Below are 19,867 nucleotides of genomic sequence, written 5' to 3'. Positions count from 1 at the left end.
AGCCATTCATGAGAGGTAGAAAGAACAGGTGATACGTGAATGGATCAAAATATGACTGTTCAGAGCATTAATGAATAAAGATGTAATGGGACTATCTGCAGCTTCCCATCTCTGTGCTGTGAGTGCTACTGAACAGACCAGGATGCTGCATAACAGCAACAAGAAAAAAGGTGTAGAGAGATTCTTCCCTTTGGACACTGAATTTATGTTAGGAGAAGAATTTAGAATGCCAAGATCAATGTGCCTGGTACCCAATAATGCCTGGTACTCAAAATATCTGACAGGTTTTTAAGAATCACTGTGGACCTGTGATCTGTAAAAGTAGTTATGTCAGTACAAAGTAATGTAATTAAGAAGTTCTTATGCTGTGCAGTTTCAGAATGGCCACAATGAAGAAGTGGAAAGAATAAATTAGATATGTAACTGTAGTGGTGTGAGAGTTGTTTTATTGAGTTATTAAGTTATTTTTGTAAGATTTTTAAGTTATTTTTGTAATGGTTTAGTCCACTGTACCCCCTTGTGTTTTGTAATAGTTTTCCCTCTTATAAGTTGGTTGTTTAACCGACGTTTTCTGTCAGTCATTCCTTCCCTGCACCTGTCCCTGTCAGTCCCTCCCCCTCTCCTCGTGGTCGCCCTGTCTGTCACTTCGAGACCCTTCCCTGGATTCTGGAAAGATCCAGGAGAGGTGTCGAGTGGTAGGCTGGTGCCCAGGGAATCCCCTCCTACCCTCCTGTGATTTGTTAATGGTTCAGAAGTTGACACCCCTGTTACCACCGCTGTGTTCCCTGGTTGGCTGACCTGTTGTCAGCCCTCCCCCGTTTATAAGTGGCTGTCAAGCTTTGATCTCGGCTCTCTCTCGGCAGCAGCGGTCTGAGGCAGAGCTCCTTGCCGGACTCCCCTTAATAAACTACCTTCTACCCTGCCTAAAGAGAGATGACCCTTTTTCTGTCGCTGCAGTCGCAACTCCATCGGGTCCACTCGCTCGTGTGGGGAACCAAGAGCCCACCGAGAGGAGGTTACTCGCCCTGCCTGTAACCCCGACCGATTCTCGTAGTAGCAGTGCAGAACTGAGCTAGCCTGCGCGCCTGGAGGTGTGAGAGGACACTGCTATATGTAACAAAAGTATCCCAACATCGATAGGATGCTACAAGTATACAAAGTCTCATGAATATGTTGGAAGAAGCAAGGAAAATGCAGTAATTATATTTTCATACAACCCTGACCAAGTTGTTTCTCTTTTCCACCAAGGCCTGTCAAATACATAAACTCTTCATGGGTTTTTTGGTGTTTTTTGTTTTGTTTTGTTTTAAGATAAGTGTTATCACACTAATATGCATAGTAATTATGCATAATGTTGAGCCCATTTGTTGGTGTTACAGCAGAAGGCAAAATTAACGCCAGTGTTTTGCATTCTTGGCATTTTACTGGGCCACCCTTGTAAATCTGAACACAACACTCTGCAGCTCTTAGCACCATGTGGCCAGCTTTGTCACAGGGATCAGTATTAGAGCTATGAGGGAAGCAAAACAGCAGTTTGGATACCTTGGGCTGTTTCTAGGGGTGGCTACACCAGTGCCCCATCTTTGCTACTTTGATCTTGTCAGAAGCTGAGGTGCTGAATTTGGCACACCCCCGGCTCCTAGCTTTGGTCTCCCAGTACATGGCAGTCCGGGTGCTAAGAAGATGGTGCCAGACTCTTTTTGGCGGTGGCCAGTGACAGGATGAGGAGTAGTGGCCATAAACTAAAACATGAGAAGTTTCACCTTAACATGAGGAAGAACCTTTTTACACTGAGAGTGGCAGCTGCCTGAGGAGGTAGTGGAGTTTCCCTCTCTAGAAACATTCAAAACCCACCAGGACATGCTTCTGTGTCACCTGTGTTATGGAGGAATTTGGGCAACAAATAGGTCAGACACTGTTGCTCAAGTCAATCAGCAATTTTATTGATTACAGCAAGCGTAGCGATAAGGCAATGCAGCGCTGGGCGACAGGGGGGGGGTTTCACCGTCCCGCCAACTGCCGCGCTTTTCTGCTTCAGACCCTCCTTCTTATACAGTTCTGTTTCCGGGATCAAGGGTAGTACTCTGCGTATGTCCTGTTTTGTTGCTGGGGCTTCTTCTGCTACGTCGGCGGTTTCAGGGTTCTGGAAAACATTGCTTAACATATCTTTACATAGCATACATCCTGTTTCCGCATCCTGCATTATGAACAAAACATGTTTATAACAATTCCCCCCTTTTCCTCTTAGGTCAATTTGTTTTGTTCATTAAACCTTTCCAATTCCTTTCTGCTCCATTCCAGGTCCTCTTCCTTTTCAGTATCACCTAGGGCCTCATATTTGGCTTTGACTAACAGCAGATGTGCGGCTTCTAGTCTCCCCCTCACTATCTCGATAAGTTTGTTAAAGATACATGGCCCAAATGTTAATCCTAGAACTAACAGAATGACTGGTCCTGCTATTGTGGACAACAAGGTAGTAAGCCATGGTGAGTGATTGAACCAGTTCTCATACCAATTTCGGTAAGATTCTCTTTCTTTTTCCCTTCTCTCAATCTGCTTTCTTAGTTCTCCAAGAGTGTCAAACACTATGCCAGTCTTATCTACATATGTGCAACATTCTTCCTTAAGAGCTACGCATAAACCACCTTGTTGCCAAAACAATAAATCTAACCCACGCCTATTCTGTAAGACCACTTCAGATAACGATCGTACTGAATTAGTAAGGGCGGTTATGGACTCATCAATTTTGCGGAGATCTTCATCCACAGAGCTTCTCAAGGCACTTAATTTTCCTGGTTGAGTGATCAAGGCCGCTGCTCCGGTTCCTACTCCGGTGCCTGCTAATGTTAATAGGACGGCTAAGGTTAGAGCTGTAAAGGGTTCTCGTTTAGCTAAGTGGTGGTTGGCAGTGTTCTGATGTTCGAGCACATATTCTTTTGGGTGATAAATCACTCGCGGGATTATTACTACTTGTACACAAAAGTCTTTAGTCTTGTTCAAGATGCTTGCAGACACACAAGGGGAGATTCCGGTTTTCATACAGACCCATTTGGCATTTCTAGCGGATATCAACCATTGAGATCCCTTAGTGGATACAGTTCTATTACATAGAGAACTCTTAGCAAGTGGAATGGTACCAATACAGGTACCGTTACCTGTAACCTTAGACATGGTGATACCGGGAGCTTCTTCAGTAATATTCCTACTGACCCATTGACACTCGGTGGGGTTAGAGTTATTAGATCTTTTTATTTTAGCACTTGATCCTATTGCTTCATAAAAAGGGGGTCGGATGTCGTAGCACAACCAACATTCTCGAGTGAGGTTAGGGTAGGTCCTATTAAGCACATCAAAGCTAGCTTGCATGATTTTCCAAAGGGCACTATAAGTGCGTAGGAATGGTACTTCCTGGTTAACAGGGGTTGGTAAGGAACTATTTTTTGTTTGGTAGCGAACTGTTTTTGGGACTCGGGCTACTACTATTAATGATGGGATCTGTACCTTCCTCTTCTTCTTCTTTTGCTACCGGATTTGGTCCTATTCCATGGCCATGTACTGTGGGTAATTCCTTTTTAATTAGGAAGTGACCTCCTCTGTCTTTCCCCGTTTCCCACAGTCGTACTCCCCAAGTCTTCCCTAGTAACCAGCCAGGATCTTGAGGACTACTAACATTGATAAGAATACTTGTACATGCCCTTGGGTCTGGGTCTGCTCCACCAGCTTGCCACACCTGCGTGGGTTTGCAGTGGTTGGGCCACCCAAGTCTGATATATCTATCCGGCCCCCCTCCTGGGAGGAACCCATGTGATACAGTTTCACAACCCCAATACCCACAGTAATATTCTCCTGGGTAATTACAGTAACTCTTCCCTGGATTAGAGGCTGGGCAAAAATAAAAGCCCACTTTGTTAAGGCATGGCCATCCGGGAGCCCCAGGTAGGAGAGAACACAGATCGATTGGGAACGAGGGCATGCCCGGTGTTATTATGCTTTTTAAAATTTTCTGATCCTCCCACCTGATCAGGCTCCAATTGAAGGGCTGATGATGTGGGTTAGCTCTTGCATTTTTTACCCATATTAACAAAAATAGCAATAAAAGTCTAAGATAGGTAGCTTCCTCATTGTTTTTGGTCCTTGTGCAGATTCCAATTTTTCCCTCAATTTCATTCCCAGTCCCTGGGCATTTCCTGCTCCATAATTCCCTGGTCCCACCTATTCCCAGGGCTCGTCCTCCACTGTCTTTTTGCCTTCTGCCTCGCCCGTCGACTCGGTTGCTTCGAGCCACGGGGTGTCCCATCTTCTCGGCAGCAGGGATGATCTTCAGGAGGGGATAATCGCCCCTTCTTTATTGATCTTTGGATATAGGTGTTCCAGTTATGGTCTTTAATGTCAGGAGAGTCACACCTCAGGCTCTTGACCTGTTGGCGACACACTCCTTTTAGGATTTTTGCCACAAAGGGAGCTGGTTCGTTTAAGTGGTAGCAATATAGAGTAGGGTTAATTCCTTCTATAAAAATGTCCCACCACTCTTTTGATTCTAATTCCAAGGTCCCGTTTTCCACCCTTATTTTTAAGGTCAATTCAATTGATTCTCTCTGGATCTCCCAACAGAGGTGACAGACACCTCTAGGGGGGATCCCTTTAACACAATGAGTCCACCACCTTTCTTTACACACTAAGCATTGATAACATACAAAAGGATAGCAATTATTCTGATTAACACAATGCAAGTCAGTGCATCTAATGCGTACGTCTTCTGTATATATGTTTCCCCTGGGATCAGTCTCTGCTTCTGGCAAAATTTCCACTCTGAATGTCACTTTATTCATTTAAATTAGCCTTTCGGCTCAGCTTAAGCTTCAGTTCTCCCGGGGTACCGACTATTTTCCACTCAGGCTTTTGGACTGGTCCTTTAATTCGGCTGGCATGTGTCCATCCTCGCTCAGCGGTTCTCACGGCGGTGTGGGTTGTGAGGAGAACTAAATATGGACCGTCCCAATGAGGTTGCAGTGTATTCTCCTTCCAGGTCCGGATTAAAACCCAGTCTCCTGGTTGCACCTGGTGTAAATTAATGTTTAAGGGAGGCCGTTGTACGGTTTGTCCTTTTTCCCATAGCTTATTCCTGAATGCCATCAACTCTGTTATATATAATTTCAATTCTCTATCTATAACTCCGGGGTGGTCTCGAGGTATGCCCGTGTCATATGGCATACCATAAAGCATCTCAAAAGGGGAGATTCCTAAATCCGCCCGGGGCAGTGTCCTCAGATTTAGTAGGGCTAACGGTAGGCATTTAACCCAATTCAATTTTGTTTCTAACATCAGTTTTGTCAATTGTCTTTTTAGCTCCCCATTCATCCTTTCTACTAACCCCGAGCTTTGGGGATGCCAAGGAGTGTGCTCTTCCCACCTTATTCCTAGGGCTTCTGATAGGGATTTTATGACTCTAGAGGTGAAGTGAGGCCCCTGATCCGAATCTATGCTCTCAGTCACTCCATACCTGGGTATGATATGTTCCATCAAAACTCTAGCGACTGTTTGAGCGGTTGCTCTTGCAGTGGGGAATGCTTCTACAAAATGTGTTAGGTGATCTACCAAAACTAAAACATACTTATATCTTCCTACCTTTGGAAGCTCAGTGAAATCAATTTGTATTTTAGAAAATGGTCTAACTGCTCCTGGACATCCCCCTCTTGGTAACTTTCTCTGCACAGACCGGTTGACCTGCAAACAAATTTCACAATTGCGAGTTATTGATTTTGCTAGATCATGCACCCCTATACTCATATACTTAAGAGCAAATTGATCTACCAAAGCCTGACTTCCCCAGTGAGTCCTCTGATGTATTCTAAACAATAATTGAAATGCCATTGCCTTCGGTAACACTTCCCTTCCATCGGGTAATTTCCACTTTCCTTGGGCGTCCTGTAAAATTCCCATTTCCCTTAACTTCTGAGTTTCTTGCGGAGTAAAACAAATGGGGGATTTAGAAGGGTCTTCTGGTGACCCTATTTGCTTTATAGTTTTAATTTGGAGTGCTGCCTTTTTGGCTTCTATATCTGCCAGATTGTTTCCTCTAATTCTTAATTCTGTACCCGATTGGTGTCCTCTAATATGCACTACTGCAATCCTTGTCAGGCCTCTAAGAGCCTGTAATACTTCCTTAATTAGCTGCTGATGTATTAAATCCTTCCCTTGTGAGTTAATTAAACCTCGTTCTTCCCAAATTTTTCCAAATGTGTGTATTACCCCATAGGCATACTTTGAGTCTGTATAAATTGTTCCCGACTTCCCTTCTAGTCTTTTTAGAGCTTGTAGGATTGCATACAATTCACATGCCTGTGCAGACCAAGTTGGGTTTAAAGGTCCAGATTCTAATACTTCCAGTGTTTTCCCAGAAACTACTGCATATCCTGATTTACGTTTCCCTTCTACTACTCGAGAGGACCCATCTACAAACATCACCTCCCCGTCTGTTAGTTCCTCCTCTTCTAAATCAGGTCTAATCTTTGTTTGTTCTTCTATAGTTTGTAAACAATCATGTGCTAGATGTTCTGTCTGAGTGGGTTCCCCAAACAAAAATTGAGCGGGATTCTGTAGTGAAGTTGTCTCTAGTGTCAAATTGGAAGCTTCCAAAAGAATTCCTTCATATTTTAAAAGTCTAGCATCAGAGATCCATTTCTCAGCTTTTTGGTTCAGAACATTTCGCACATTGTGGGGAGATAATATTTTAAGCGTGCTGTTAAAAGTAATTTTCCTAGCTTCTTCTACCATCAAAGCACATCCCACAATTGCTTGTAAACAGGTAGGCCAACCCCTGCTTACAGGGTCCAATAGTTTTGACAAATACCCTATGGGTTTCTTTTTCCCAGCCCATTCTTGGGTCAATACCCCATACACTGTTCCATTATCAATGTTCACAAATAAATAAAAGGGTCTTTTTAAGTCTGGGAGACTTAATACTGGAGCAGTTGCTAAATCCTTTCGTATTACCTGTAACTGTTCCTCATCTTTGGGTTCCCAAATTACACGATTGGATGCTGTGAGTTTGGCATATAAAAATTTTACCTTACTACTGTAATTTTCTATCCACAATCTGCAATACCCTAATAATCCTAATAGTTGTCTAACTTGCTTCTTGCTTCCTGGGGTTGGTAATGACAAAATCCCTTGGACCCTTTCGGGGTCTATCATCTTTTCTCCTTTTTCAATGTAGTGTCCTAAATATTTTACTTTTTCCTCAGTAAACTGTAATTTGGATTTGGAGACCTTTAAGCCCTTAAGTCCTAAGAAGTTTAACAGTTTTATGCTCTCCTTTCTAACTTGCTCCTCCGTTTGCCCTGCGATTAAAAGATCATCAACATATTGTATTAAAGTTAATCCTGAAGCAGGGACAAAGTCCTGGAGGATTTGTTCCAATGCTTGACCAAATAAATTAGGGCTTTCTGTGAATCCCTGAGGGAGTACTGTCCACCTGAGTTGTTGCTTGCGTCCAGTATCCGGGTCTTCCCATTCAAATGCAAAATAATCCCGACAACTTTCATCTAAAGGGCAAGCCCAAAAGGCGTCTTTTAAATCTATTACACTGTACCACATATTTTCGGGTCCTAATTTGCTTAAGAGTGTGTACGGGTTGGCTACCACGGGGAATCTGGATACCGTACGCTTATTGATTTCCCTCAGGTCATGCACTAACCTATATGTTCCATTAGGTTTCTTTACAGGTAAAATTGGGGTATTAAAGGGAGACATACAAGATTCTAGTAATCCCTGGGATACTAGTCTCTCTACTTCTGGCTTAAGCCCTCTTCTTCCTTCTAAAGACATGGGGTATTGCCTAAGTCGAATGGGTTTGTCTGGGTCTTTGAGTGTTACGGTAAATGGCGGAATATCTAATCTTCCTACTGTTTCCGGGGTGTACCATACTTCAGGGTTAACCTCTTGTTCATCCTCTAGTGTAAGTTTAAATATTTTAATTCCTAGTTCTCCTTGCCTAACTTCTAGTCCTATTCCTAATTCTACCATCAAGTCCCTTCCTAGTAGGTTGAAGTCAGCCTCCGGAACCAGCAAAAAGTTACCCATTCCCATCTTGGATTCTGTTTCTATTAACACTTGTTGTATGACTCCTACTTTAAAAGGTTCCCCTTTAGCTCCTATTACTTGGGCAGTCTCCCTGGATAGTTTACATCCAGGGGGTACTTGTTGCAAAGTAGATCTCTCTGCCCCAGAGTCTACCAGAAATTCCACTTCATGTGCTTGGGGACCTAATTTCAGTTTTATCAAGGGCTCCTTGTTCGTACGGGTCCCCAACAGATAGAGCCCCTGACTCCCCTAATCTTCTTTAAACACTGCTTCATCTTTTATTCTCTGCCTGCAATCCCTTTTTAAATGCCCAGGCTTCCCGCAGTAGTAGCAACTAGGTGTCTCCCTCGGACCTCCTTGTTTCTTTCTGGGTAGTGTTTTTGGAGGGGGTCTGCTGGGTTTTCTTCCTTCTTGCACCGCTGCCACCATAATTCTTGCCTGCTTACGATAACTCTCCTCCTCTCTCCGTACATACACTTTCTGTGCTTCCCTCAACAACTCATCCAATCCTCTGTCCTGCCAATTGTCTAACTTCTCTAGTTTCTTTCTAATGTCTTCCCATGACTTGGCTACAAACTGTGTTTTTAACAAAGCCTGACCAACGGGGGAATCAGGATCCACCCCAGAATATAGTTGTAAATTCTTTCTCAGTCTTTCTAGCCATTCAGTTGGAGTTTCCTCTTTCTTCTGTCTCTCATTGAAGGCTTTGTTAATATTCTGTCCCCGTGGAACTGCCTCTCTTATTCCCTGTATAATGATTGTTCTCAGGTCCTGCATGTGGCCTCGATGTTCTCCATTTTGATGGTTCCAATTAGGGTTTTGTAGTGGCCATTTCAGATCTGCCTGTGGGCCCTGGACATGCTGGGCATCCCATATACGCATTCCTGCCCGCCTAATCATATTCTTCTCTTCTGAGGTGAATAGAATGCCAAGGATAGACTGCAACTCTTCCCAGGTATAAATATTTGGTCCCAAAAATTGATCTACTCTTTCGGCAACTCCTAGGGGGTCTTCTAATAAATTACCCATATCCTTTTTAAAATCCCTCACATCCCCTGAGTTAAGGGGGACTGATATAAATCCTATTCCAGGTTGTGGTCCTCCCATGGGCATTTCCCTTAGAGGGTAAAGGTTTTGTTGTCTTGCCCGCTGCCTAGTGACTGGCCCTCTAGGTACGTCCTCCGATATTTCGCCCACACGGTTTTGTTCAGGTTCCTCTAATGGAGGGGCTTGTGGAGGTATATAGGGAGGCGGTATCAGGGGTACCTCCTCCTCCTTCTTGTCCCTTCTCCTGTTCTGTTGACTGTCATTTCCCTCTTTCAATGCAAACACTGCGACCCCCGGGGTTTCTAACCAGATCGCAGCATAATCACTCTCTTCCGGGTTAAAGGGTGTTTTGGAATTCACCCACAAATTTAGCTTTTGCCTTACCCAATCCTCTGATGACCCAAACAGGGGCCAAAAAACATTTTTAGATATTTCCTTCCCACCCCATACTTCAACGCAATAATGTATCATTTTTACCTTATCTTTGTCTCCAGTCCCAGGATAGTGCTTCCATTCAGCTAGCATAAATTCCAGAGGACTATTCTTAGGTACATGGGGGGTTTTTATGGGTGGAGGGGGCTTGCTTTTCCCCTGTCCCATCTTCTGGAGCACCTTCTTTCGTACGTGTGTGCGTACACTCGCTTCCCCTTTTTCGTGGCCCAGTCCCTCGCGGGAGATGGGAACCGCACTACTCAAGGGTCCTCATTCACTTGGAGAATCTGGCTGCCAGTTCTCCTCTCAGACACACTCACACTCACCGTGCTCCAGGATTCCCGACCCAACCCGAACGGATCTCCCTGCGCAAAGGGCAGTTACTTACGCGTCCCAGCGTCTTCGTCCGGACCTCAAGTGCACTGAGCTTATAGGGTTCTTCCTTGCCTTATCGTTACAATTTAGGTTCGTCGGTGAGAGTAGGGTCTCGACTTCGGGGCTTGGGGCCACCTATAAGGGTGGGGCGCCTCCCCTGGCTCCTCAATCGGACTGTATTCTCATCCGAGTCACGGCACCAAATTGTTATGGAGGAATTTGGGCAACAAATAGGTCAGACACTGTTGCTCAAGTCAATCAGCAATTTTATTGATTACAGCAAGCGTAGCGATGAGGCAATGCAGCGCTGGGCGACGGGGGGGGGTTTCACCGTCCCGCCAACTGCCGCGCTTTTCTGCTTCAGACCCTCCTTCTTATACAGTTCTGTTTCCGGGATCAAGGGTAGTACTCTGCGTATGTCCTGTTTTGTTGCTGGGGCTTCTTCTGCTACGTCGGCGGTTTCAGGGTTCTGGAAAACATTGCTTAACATATCTTTACATAGCATACATCCTGTTTCCGCATCCTGCATTATGAACAAAACATGTTTATAACACCTGCACCAGCTGAGCCTGCCATGGCAGATGATCTCTAGAGGTCCCTCTCAACCCGAACGACCCTGAGATTCCGTGCAGGTATTTCTCCTCACTCCAGAGGCCACGTTGACACAGGTTTCAGCTGGAACACATGCACCTGGAGCCTGGACAGCAGGGTGGGAACCATCTTAACGACCTTGTTCAGCTCCAGCCCTTTGGACGTGCCAAACATGTCAACACACCTGAGAGGTCTCCTTTGCCTTTTTGCAAATGGGGCTTCCAGAACGAGGTGATTTGTGCAAAGCAGCTGCAACCTCACAGGCCTTATGCCCCACACTCAAAACAACAGCTGATTTAGGTTTTTTTAAATACCATTATTGGCGGGGGGAGGGAACAAAACCAACCAACGGAGGAAAAAAAAAAAAAAAAAAAAGAAAAAGAAAGAAAAAAAGCCAAGCCGTACAAAACCCCGCACCGTGGGATTTTTCTGGTAGTTTGGCCTCTCTGGCGGTCCGTAGGAGGCCCGGGCGCTATCGCGAGCGCGGCGGCCGCGCAGGCGCAGCGATGCCGGGGTGGGAACGGGCGCGGGCCGGGGTGGGGGCGCGGATGGCCGCGGGGCCGCGCGATGCTGCGCTGGCTCATGGCCGTGCTCAGCCACTCCTGCTTTGTCCGCAGGGGCGGCTCCATGTTCTACGCGGTGCGCACGGGCCGGCGGACCGGCGTCTACCGCACCTGGTGAGCAAAGGCCGTGGTGGAGCGGGGAGCCCGCCCGGCCCGGCCTCACCGCTGCCCGCTCTCTTGCAGGGCGGAGTGCCAGGAGCAGGTGAACAAGTTCCCCTCCGCTAGCTTCAAGAAATTCGCCAGCGAGAAGGATGCCTGGAGCTTCGTGCGTGCCGGCCTCCCGGAGCCGCAGCAGCAGGCCGAGCCGGCAGGTAGCGCGTCCGGGAGAACGGGAAGGAGGGCGGGGGGGCGGCCCGCCGGGGGCTCGGTGCAGGCACGGCGGCACTGCCAGCGCTGCGGCTGCTGCCGAAACGCGGGCACCACCCCTTTTCGTTCCTCGTCACTGGCGCAGCTCCGTGGCGATGGCCTCCGGACATGGCGATGGATGTGCCAGCGCAGTGGAAGTGTTTCTGGGGGTGTGTGAAGAGCGTTGCTTGTTCCCTGTCCGTGTTAAGGTGTAAGGGTCCTTGCGTGTCTGTCATGTCTGTTTCCTCTTCGGTTTTATTTAGGATGAAGAATAACTGATGTATTGTATTTCTTTTCAATTATAATTTGGGGTGGTGTCAGATAATGGACTAACATTGCTAATAGCTGCTAACAACTGTTGTCTTTAGAAGCAGTCGTTTCAAATAAAATTTGATTTTATATTGCTGAATTTCCTTTTTTTTTTTTTTTTTTTTTTTTTTAAGAGGCCTTTGGTCCTCCAACCCTAACACAAGAAACAGGTAGCCAGAGAGAGGACCCCGAATTAAATACCTTGTATTACAGTACATATAAAAGGCCATATGAACCATATGGACAGTCTACAAATGAAGAGCAGATTGCAAAGCGTGTAAAACATGATGAAGTACGCTCAGTGTGCTCAACACCTACAGTCAGTGAAGATAAGTTTTCATACATGGGTGAGTTCTTTGATCATTCTTTTAATTATTTTAATTTGTTTATTCTCTGTGATAAGCAACAAGTGTAACTATTAGAAAGCTTTTAGGGAGGTATGTATATAGCAACATCAGGCCTTTTATTTATTTTGAAATGAAAATGTGAGCCATGATCTATTTGTTCACATTGTCTTTCAGTGTAATTTTGATTTGGTTTAACTAGTATGAATATATAGCTTAATCTTATTGTTATAGGTGTAATTTTATGTGTGTCTGGGCTACAGACTGTATTTACATGTTTGGATGTAGCTGGGAAGTTGTGAAAAAGGCATGAACTGTAGGGAGAAGTATGGGACTTGGGGTAGAAGTTCTCCTTGGGGCTGACTGGTTTGACAGCAGTGAAGATGTCAAGCTGCAGTGGGACTTGTGTTCTGTGCTGCTAATTCACGTGGCTTCTGCAGTCACCTTTTGGAAGGGTTCTCTGGGGAGGGAAATTTTGGGGATTAATATACTGGCAAACATTTATTCTATCTTAAATAGTGTTTATGAAGAAGTGCTTAAACTTCTGATTTTGGTAATTTTTTTGTAGGTGACTTTGCAGTTGTTTATACAGATGGTTGTTGCACTGGTAATGGACATAACAGGGCACGTGCTGGAATAGGTGTCTACTGGGGACCAGGCCACCCTTTGTAAGTAGCTCAATGGATTTTTATTTATTTATTTATTTAAAGTATTGTTTGGTTTTTATGTGATTTACAATAGCAGCCTCCTTTTAAATATGATACTCTGTTGTTGAGACTCACAATGACAGTATTTTGGGACTGAGTCAGGAGATACTGAAGGGAACAGAGAAAGCAGCCTCTGGGAAAAATCAACTGGAAGTATTATTTTGGGGGGCTGAAGCTAGAATTCAAGTAATGTGGAAAGTTTTAAAATAGAAGTCTGTGTGCACAGATGGTGACAAATGTAATGTCATATTGATGTCAGATCTAGATATGCAGGTTGTTCTATGCAGGGGAAAGCTAGAATATCCATTCTTCCTTTTTTTTTTTTTTAAATAAAAACAAAAGTAATTTTTTTTTTTCTTTTAATGTGTTACCACTATACATCATTCTGAATACTTGGGATAACTAATCTACTAATTGTTTTTTGGCCATAGAAACACCAGTGAAAGACTTCCTGGACGGCAGACTAATCAAAGAGCAGAAATCCATGTAAGTAGCAAATGTCCTGAAATGCTTCTCCATGTTAGACTGCAGCTGCACTTTCATGCCTATTTCAACTCTAGTTTCCGGAAACCACTATGGAGCTCTAAGGGATGTGTGCAAAATATTCAGAGTTAACGACTTCAAACAAATAGTTATCTTCAATTTTTATTGGTTTGGACTAGGTAATTCACCTTGAGAATTCCCAAATGTCACCAAGCACAGCTGTTTAAACAGGAAATTAGGAACATTAGGAGAGTCTGGCTCTCAAATCTATGTAGATTCCTTTGCGTTTTTAATATGTATATTTCGGACTTTAGAGTGAGAGCTGCTGAGTATTGTTAAAGAGGAGAGTCAGCTTCTTATGATTGCAGGATCAGGGTATCATAATCCTTAGATAAATCTAGAAAACAATTCTAGGCTCCTGACTAACTTCTATTGGCAACAGCAGATTTAGTCTTCTTTTCTTGTCTCCTCTTAATTATGGTATTGCTGCTATCCCACACTCTATGTTTGGAGATGAACTGAAATGGGCAATTGATCTGCTTAAAAACTACAAAGATCTCTTTAGAGATGGTGTTGGTGTACCAGTGGTCAAACTTTGTCACTAAAGAGCTTTTCAGTTCTACATCAATACACAGACAGTTCTCCCTGTTATATTTCAGAGCACCAAAAAAAACCCCAGCCTGTAAAGGCTTCCAGACTGTTGCAACTGATATGAATTCTTGCTTCTCAAAGTGTTGGAGAAAATGCCTTGGTGTTCATAGAGGTTTTGATAAGTAGAAAACAGGTCAGAGAGCTACTCCTTCAGCACAGATTTGAACGTCAGAATGTTACGAGGTTTTGTTTGCCATTGAAACTTAAGTGCCTGCCTCTTTGCCTGAATCATAAAGGTGTTATCTGCACCTTGGGATCCTCTACACTAAAACATGTTGATAACCACTGGTGGAGAGGTTACAGTAATACTCTGTAGTTTTATGTTAGCATCAGGTACTTTGGTGTTTTCATTCCATGCAATCAAAATCCTTTCTGAACTGTGGTTGTTTGGAAATGTTCTTAAGGCAGCCTGCAAAGCAATAGAGCAAGCCAAGAGTCAAAACATCAAGAAGTTAATAATCTACACTGATAGCAAGTTTACTATTAAGGGTAAGTTAACAATTTTAATTTTCCTAATCCTTAAGACACTGCATGCTTTTTCATTACATAAGACACACAGAACATTTTGAGTCCTGGAGAGAGGAATGTAGGGAAGACAGTGCATAGTTTATCACTTCTGACTGCTTGGGGGAAAACTTCAGAGTATCAGACATTGCCTGCTCAGTACATGAAATAGAGTCCAAGAGTCTGTTACAGTAAATGCTGACAGAAGTAACAACAGGATTTGTGTCTTGTGTTCAGTGTGACACAAAATCTAGAAAAAAGTCATTTACGTATAGGCTGTTAAAGCTGTACTCAGGAAATTACTTGGAGGTTGGTGTGGTAACCTGTAGGGGTTTTGTTGTTTTGCTTGTATTGGAGAGGTTGTCTTTAACACACACACCTGTGAGGTACATTCAAGTTCTTTTGCTTCTAAGCTTTTAGGCTACACTGGAAGATTAGCCAGAGATACGTGCTTGGAGTATGTATTAAGAGACCTGGAAAAGTTAATTTTATTCTCTATACATACCATATGGAGCAGTCAATAAGACTTAATTTCTGAAAAAAACCCTTCTTCCTCTTTCATCAAGATCTTCAGATTTTGTTTGTTTGATAATCTGGAACTGCATAAGTATTTTTTTTCTGTTTTTTTTTTCTTCAATTTTGCAAAGGCAAAGTACACGTTTTTGTTGTTTCCAGATCACTTTGGACATTTGATGTTGGAGATTTAATGTTATTTCAAAAATAACATTTTTGAAATAACATTAAACAAAAACTTAGTACAACTTGTGGTTGAAAATTAAATGTTGCTCTTCTTGTTTTTGTCTTAGTCTCTTTGGTTTTGCTTGCAGTTCCATTTTCCATTTTGGGTCACTGAGGTGCAGATTCCATTCTTGTTTAAACAAAGTTTTTTGTAGATGTGTTCTAGGAGTTATTATTCAAAAATGCCAGAGAAGGAGGTTTGTAGTTAAGTATAAATGGATGTAATTTGGTTTCTAGGTGGTTTTTGGGTTTTACTTGTTTGGTTTTTGTTTATTTTATTTGTTTGTGTAGGTTCAGGTCATGAAAGCAGTAAGGATGTCTTACTTTTTCCACACCAGCAAAGATACTAAAAAAAAAAGATCCTTACTTAAGGAGTAATATAGAAAATTCTCTGGTGAGCAGCAGACTTTGCTTGCTGTATCACCAAGCAAATCCTTAGCTTCAGTTTGTTGAAGTTAATGAGATACTTTGTGTACAATGCATGTGTAAGATTGTAGTCTTTAAATTAAATATCTGTTTGGAAAAACATGGTTGTGTAATTCAGATAATAATGAAAAAATACAATCCTGAAAGACAGCAGCAGAGAACTAAACAAGAATTATCTTTTGTCTCCAGTGTTTTTGCCTGAGACTTTGTACAGAGGTAATGCCTTGTTAAAAGGCTGTTGCCTCTGTCTTGATCCTTGCTGGCTTCTTTAATAGCGCTCTTACGGTGATACTCCCTTTGCAGGTATTACAGGCTGGGTTGACAACTGGAAAACAAATGGCTGGAGAACAAGTTCTGGAGGAAGTGTAATAAATAAAGAAGATTTTGAAAGACTTGATAATCTAGCAAAAGACATGGAAATTCAGTGGGTAAGTTCCTTGTTTCTTAATCTTAATGACATCTTAAACATGTTTCTGGTAGAAACTTAAAAGTGTGATCATAACTAAGACTTTTGTAGATGATAATATTGTACATCCTTAAGTAAAACTGCAAATACAGAGATGCTGCTTGTTGTGTTTAAAGCAAATAAGCAACATAACCTAGATTCTTGGAACCAGTGTTTCATTTATTTAAATGAATATTTGTATGTTTTCCTGTCTCTTATTACTGCTTAGAAAATGCCTGCAATAATTATTTTTAGTTTGTTAGTGCTGTTAGTAGATGCAATTTCTGTTCCTGGAAATCTAACCTTAGAATATATTGGGTTTTGTGTCATAGCTGAATTTCTGTATTTGCTTGTCAGAACTCTTTAGGATGCTGGTTTGTAGGAGTAACTCAATCACATGACTGTCTTTAAACTGGGAAAACTGAGTGTGTGTAACCCAAATAAATTACCTCTAGTTTTCTGTGCCTTAACTGTGTATCTTCTAAGAAAAACTGGTATGAGAAGGTCTTTAAAATAACAGTTTTTAAATTGTTTTGCTCTCCAGTAAACCAACTTCTAAACAGGTATTTCTGGTAAAATGTATTTTTTCCGTAACCTCTAATAATCAGTGCTTAACACACTGCAGGGAATACATTCCTTCACATCTTAAATTTTAGCCTAATTATGGTATAAGACCACTGATTTGAGAAAACGTATGTAAGTTGACTTTGCAGCTGCTAATGGCATGTCTACGCAGCTTCTGTCTTGACCCTGTAGAAAACAGGATCATGTAGATATTTAATGTGCAATTTTTTGATGGGAATTCATTGCAGGTATTTATGTTGTTCTGTGTTACAGAGCTGGTGACTGCAATGTACAGGCTGACTAGATTTTCTATAGCTACTCCTATTTTGTATTGAGGAGAAAGCATAAAAATTTAAAGACCAACTAAATTCAGCTGGTCTTGGGAATATTTTACATAATTAAAAGATTTTCCTTTATGCACACTTCTTAAACCCGAATCTCTTAAAAAGTTGGGAAGAACTTTGTTTCAGGAGGAGTGCATGCATACATGGGCTGCAGGTGACTCTGCTCCATCGTGGCCCTCCCTGGGCTGTAAAGGGGCACAGGCTGGCTGACCGTGGTCTGCACCACAGACTTCAAGGGAATCTGTGCTCGGGCACCTGGAGCACCTCCTCCTTCAGCACTTAGATTGGTGTCTGCAGAGCTGTTCCTCTCACATATTCTCACTCTTTGGCTGTTGTGAGCATTTTTACCCTTTCCTGAACATGTCATTACAGAACAGCCATCAGCTTTGCTGATGTGCTTAGCTGCCTTGAACTGTGGGTCCCTTTTGGAGCTGTCTGGATCTGGCTCTCTCTCATGTAGGGGCACTGCTGGTGTCTTTTTGCAGAATCCACACTTACAGCCCCCCACGTGTTACCAAAACCATGTAGTACCGTGTAAATCTGCTGTCCCCTCACACACGTCATGCTTGTCCCCTCTCAGATCTTGTCAAATAGCAAGCTTGGTTTTCTTCCTCACCTTCCTGTTCCACCCTCACTTCTGACAAGGATGGGCTTAGAGTATAAAGTGTTTTTCAGTTCCTGACTGATGGATGGACAATTAAGACATCTGAAAATTGAGAGGATCTTTTAATATCCTATGTGTATATCCTAAGTGAATGTTCTAACTACCAAGACTTTTAGTGGAATAGAGGTCTTTGGCTTTGGGGGTAAGATTAACTCAGTTTAAGCACTGAATACAGGAAGGTGGAAATTTTGAATTGGAGCTGTTGTCTGCATTTCTTAAAGGATAGGTTAGCTGGTCCTTATGCTTTTCACTAATTCCCATAAAGATGATAGTCACAGTATGACAAGAGTTTCTATAGAGGAAGAGAGACCATGAAAATCCCTGGGAGGAAAACCTAAGGGCTAAATATTAGGTGAGGACCTCTGAGGAGGTGCTCCTGTACTATCAGTGACAGATCACTGCTTGATCGAATTTCATGTATCTCCTCTCTTCTTGTTTTCTTCCATGTCTAACACTTGTATATTTTTGTCCTGACAGATGCATATTCCTGGTCATGCTGGCTTCCAAGGAAATGAAGAAGCTGATAGACTAGCACGAGAAGGAGCTCGTAAACAGAAGTGCTGATGTCCTGCGACTAGAAACTGTTGCACTGGGAGGAGAAGGCCTAACATGACAGCAACAACTTGAACCACTAAAATTGTTTGGAGTTGAACTTTGAGCTGTGCTTCTTTCTGGCCTGAAACAATATAAGCCAACTTCTGGGAAGGAAAACTCGACATTTGCTTCTGTTGTATTTGTTTTACAATATTTAGTTGATGATACTCAGTATGTTTTTTATCCATCTCTTGGAAGGGCTGTTAGCTGTCTTGTGTACTTATGAATTCAGCTTAAAGACAGGCTTCTGAAGAAGTAATTTTAAATTGAAGTGTTCTGTATTTTCCTCTTAGTGAAATAAACTATTTTTTTTGTACAGAGGTATATATTGCAGCCCAAAATACCTGGGACCGACTTAGGGTTTGGTTGATTTGGTAGGTCACCTAAGAGAGATGTCCATTGATCCACTCTGGCATTCTGGTACTGGTAGTAACTGCTCCACAGATGAGCTTGTCACCCTGACCTGTGTGTGCCTCACAGTGTCAGCTACAGCACCAGTAGCTTTCTTTTATCCTGTTATTTTGCAAGGTATCAGGAACAAAGAAAAGCCAGGTCACAAGAAAACTTGAACATCTAATTTTTACTGTTCTTTTTACCTGAATCATGTCCAAGCACTTAGTCTCTGGCTTCCTGTTTCCATTAAGTAGTTTTGGGTTTTTTTTTTTTTTTTTTAATGCATACTGGTTCTTGTCAGGATTGTTAATTCTCTTCACTGTTGTCCCAAACGGTAATTGGTAATTGACCATTTTATCTGAAATGGGACTGGAAGATAAGTTTCTCCATAGCTTCCAGTTCTCAAGTGTTTGACTTTATTTTTTCAAGTCAATTTTGAGATTAATGGAATTGCTAATGTGCACTTGAATTGGAGAGTAATTACTAGTAATCAACATGGGTTTATTTTCTATGCAAGTATACAGGAAAAGCAAACAGGTTTGTTGGTTATCTGCGTCAACTTCTCCATATGGTACCTTTGTACCACTGAATAGTAGGGCTTAATATAGGAGAAAGTGAGATTTTTTTAAATTTGTTAATTTCTACAGAGATGGTTAGAGCTGCAGAAGTTTGTAACTTAATAGTTTCATAAATTATAATATCTTTCCTGAGGGAAAATGTGAGGTTTTACATATTTAGTCACATGATTGTAGTAGTTGGAGGAAACTGGCTATCCAGTAGTTAGTAGATCAGTGAGTGTTTTTATTTTTTCCTCTCATCCAAAACTGTACATTGAAGCTCATCTCGGGGAAAGAAGGCCACTGATTGGGCCCCCTCTGATTCTTTGTATACATGCACGCAATCATTTGTTTACTTTAGAAGGTTGCAAAGAAAAGACCCACCACCCCGGCCAGATTTCTAGTAACTTGCCTTTGTTACTCTGTTAAACAAGTAAATCCTATTAACTGTATGGAAATCGGTTGGTTGGTTTGTTTGTTTGGTGTTTTGTTTTTTTTTCTTAAAGCAGGGGATTTAGAAAACCTGTAAGATTAGTGGTGGGTGAATTGTAACAAATGTGTAATACTGACTTTAGGCCACTTGATTACCTGAATCTAATAGGTAGATTATAATAGAAAGTCTAACAGAGTTTTATATCAGACAGAAGAAAGCCAAGAGGGAGGTTACAAGATTAAGGCTGATTAAAGGATGGAATACAAATAGTACTTC

The 19,867-nt window shown here is 42.4% G+C and overlaps 1 protein-coding gene across 2 annotated transcripts; it reads left to right on the top strand.

Annotated features, from left to right (window-relative positions):
* The first annotated feature begins 11,022 nt into the window (after positions 1–11,022).
* RNASEH1 (ribonuclease H1) lies at positions 11,023–19,616 on the top strand. Of its 2 annotated transcripts, XM_040058458.1 has the most exons (9): positions 11,023–11,041; positions 11,145–11,204; positions 11,274–11,401; positions 11,879–12,091; positions 12,657–12,756; positions 13,227–13,281; positions 14,334–14,418; positions 15,901–16,025; positions 18,092–19,616. In XM_040058458.1, exons 1-9 carry the CDS (start codon positions 11,034–11,036, stop codon positions 18,176–18,178), a joined length of 861 nt encoding a protein of 286 aa, XP_039914392.1. In that variant the 5' UTR covers positions 11,023–11,033; the 3' UTR covers positions 18,179–19,616. The 2 variants fall into 2 exon arrangements, with proteins under 2 accessions (XP_039914392.1, XP_039914391.1); XM_040058457.1 differs by lacking the exon at positions 11,023–11,041 and having other exon boundaries at positions 11,056–11,204.
* Positions 19,617–19,867: the final 251 nt, after the last annotated feature.

This window comes from Hirundo rustica, chromosome 3 (assembly GCF_015227805.2).
Source record: "Hirundo rustica isolate bHirRus1 chromosome 3, bHirRus1.pri.v3, whole genome shotgun sequence".
Lineage (NCBI taxonomy): Eukaryota > Metazoa > Chordata > Aves > Passeriformes > Hirundinidae > Hirundo > Hirundo rustica.
The sequence above is the reverse complement of the archived record's forward strand: the minus strand, read 5'-3'. Positions and strand labels throughout refer to the sequence as shown.

Excerpts from the sequence above, each read along its gene's own strand:
- RNASEH1 (XM_040058457.1), top strand. The coding sequence starts at position 11,095 with ATGCTGCGCTGGCTCATGGCCGTGCTCAGCCACTCCTGCTTTGTCCGC. Across the intron at positions 12,092-12,656 it reads AGATAAGTTTTCATACATGG|GTGACTTTGCAGTTGTTTAT; the intron begins GTGAGTTCTTTG and ends ATTTTTTTGTAG. Across the intron at positions 13,282-14,333 it reads ATCAAAGAGCAGAAATCCAT|GCAGCCTGCAAAGCAATAGA; the intron begins GTAAGTAGCAAA and ends AATGTTCTTAAG.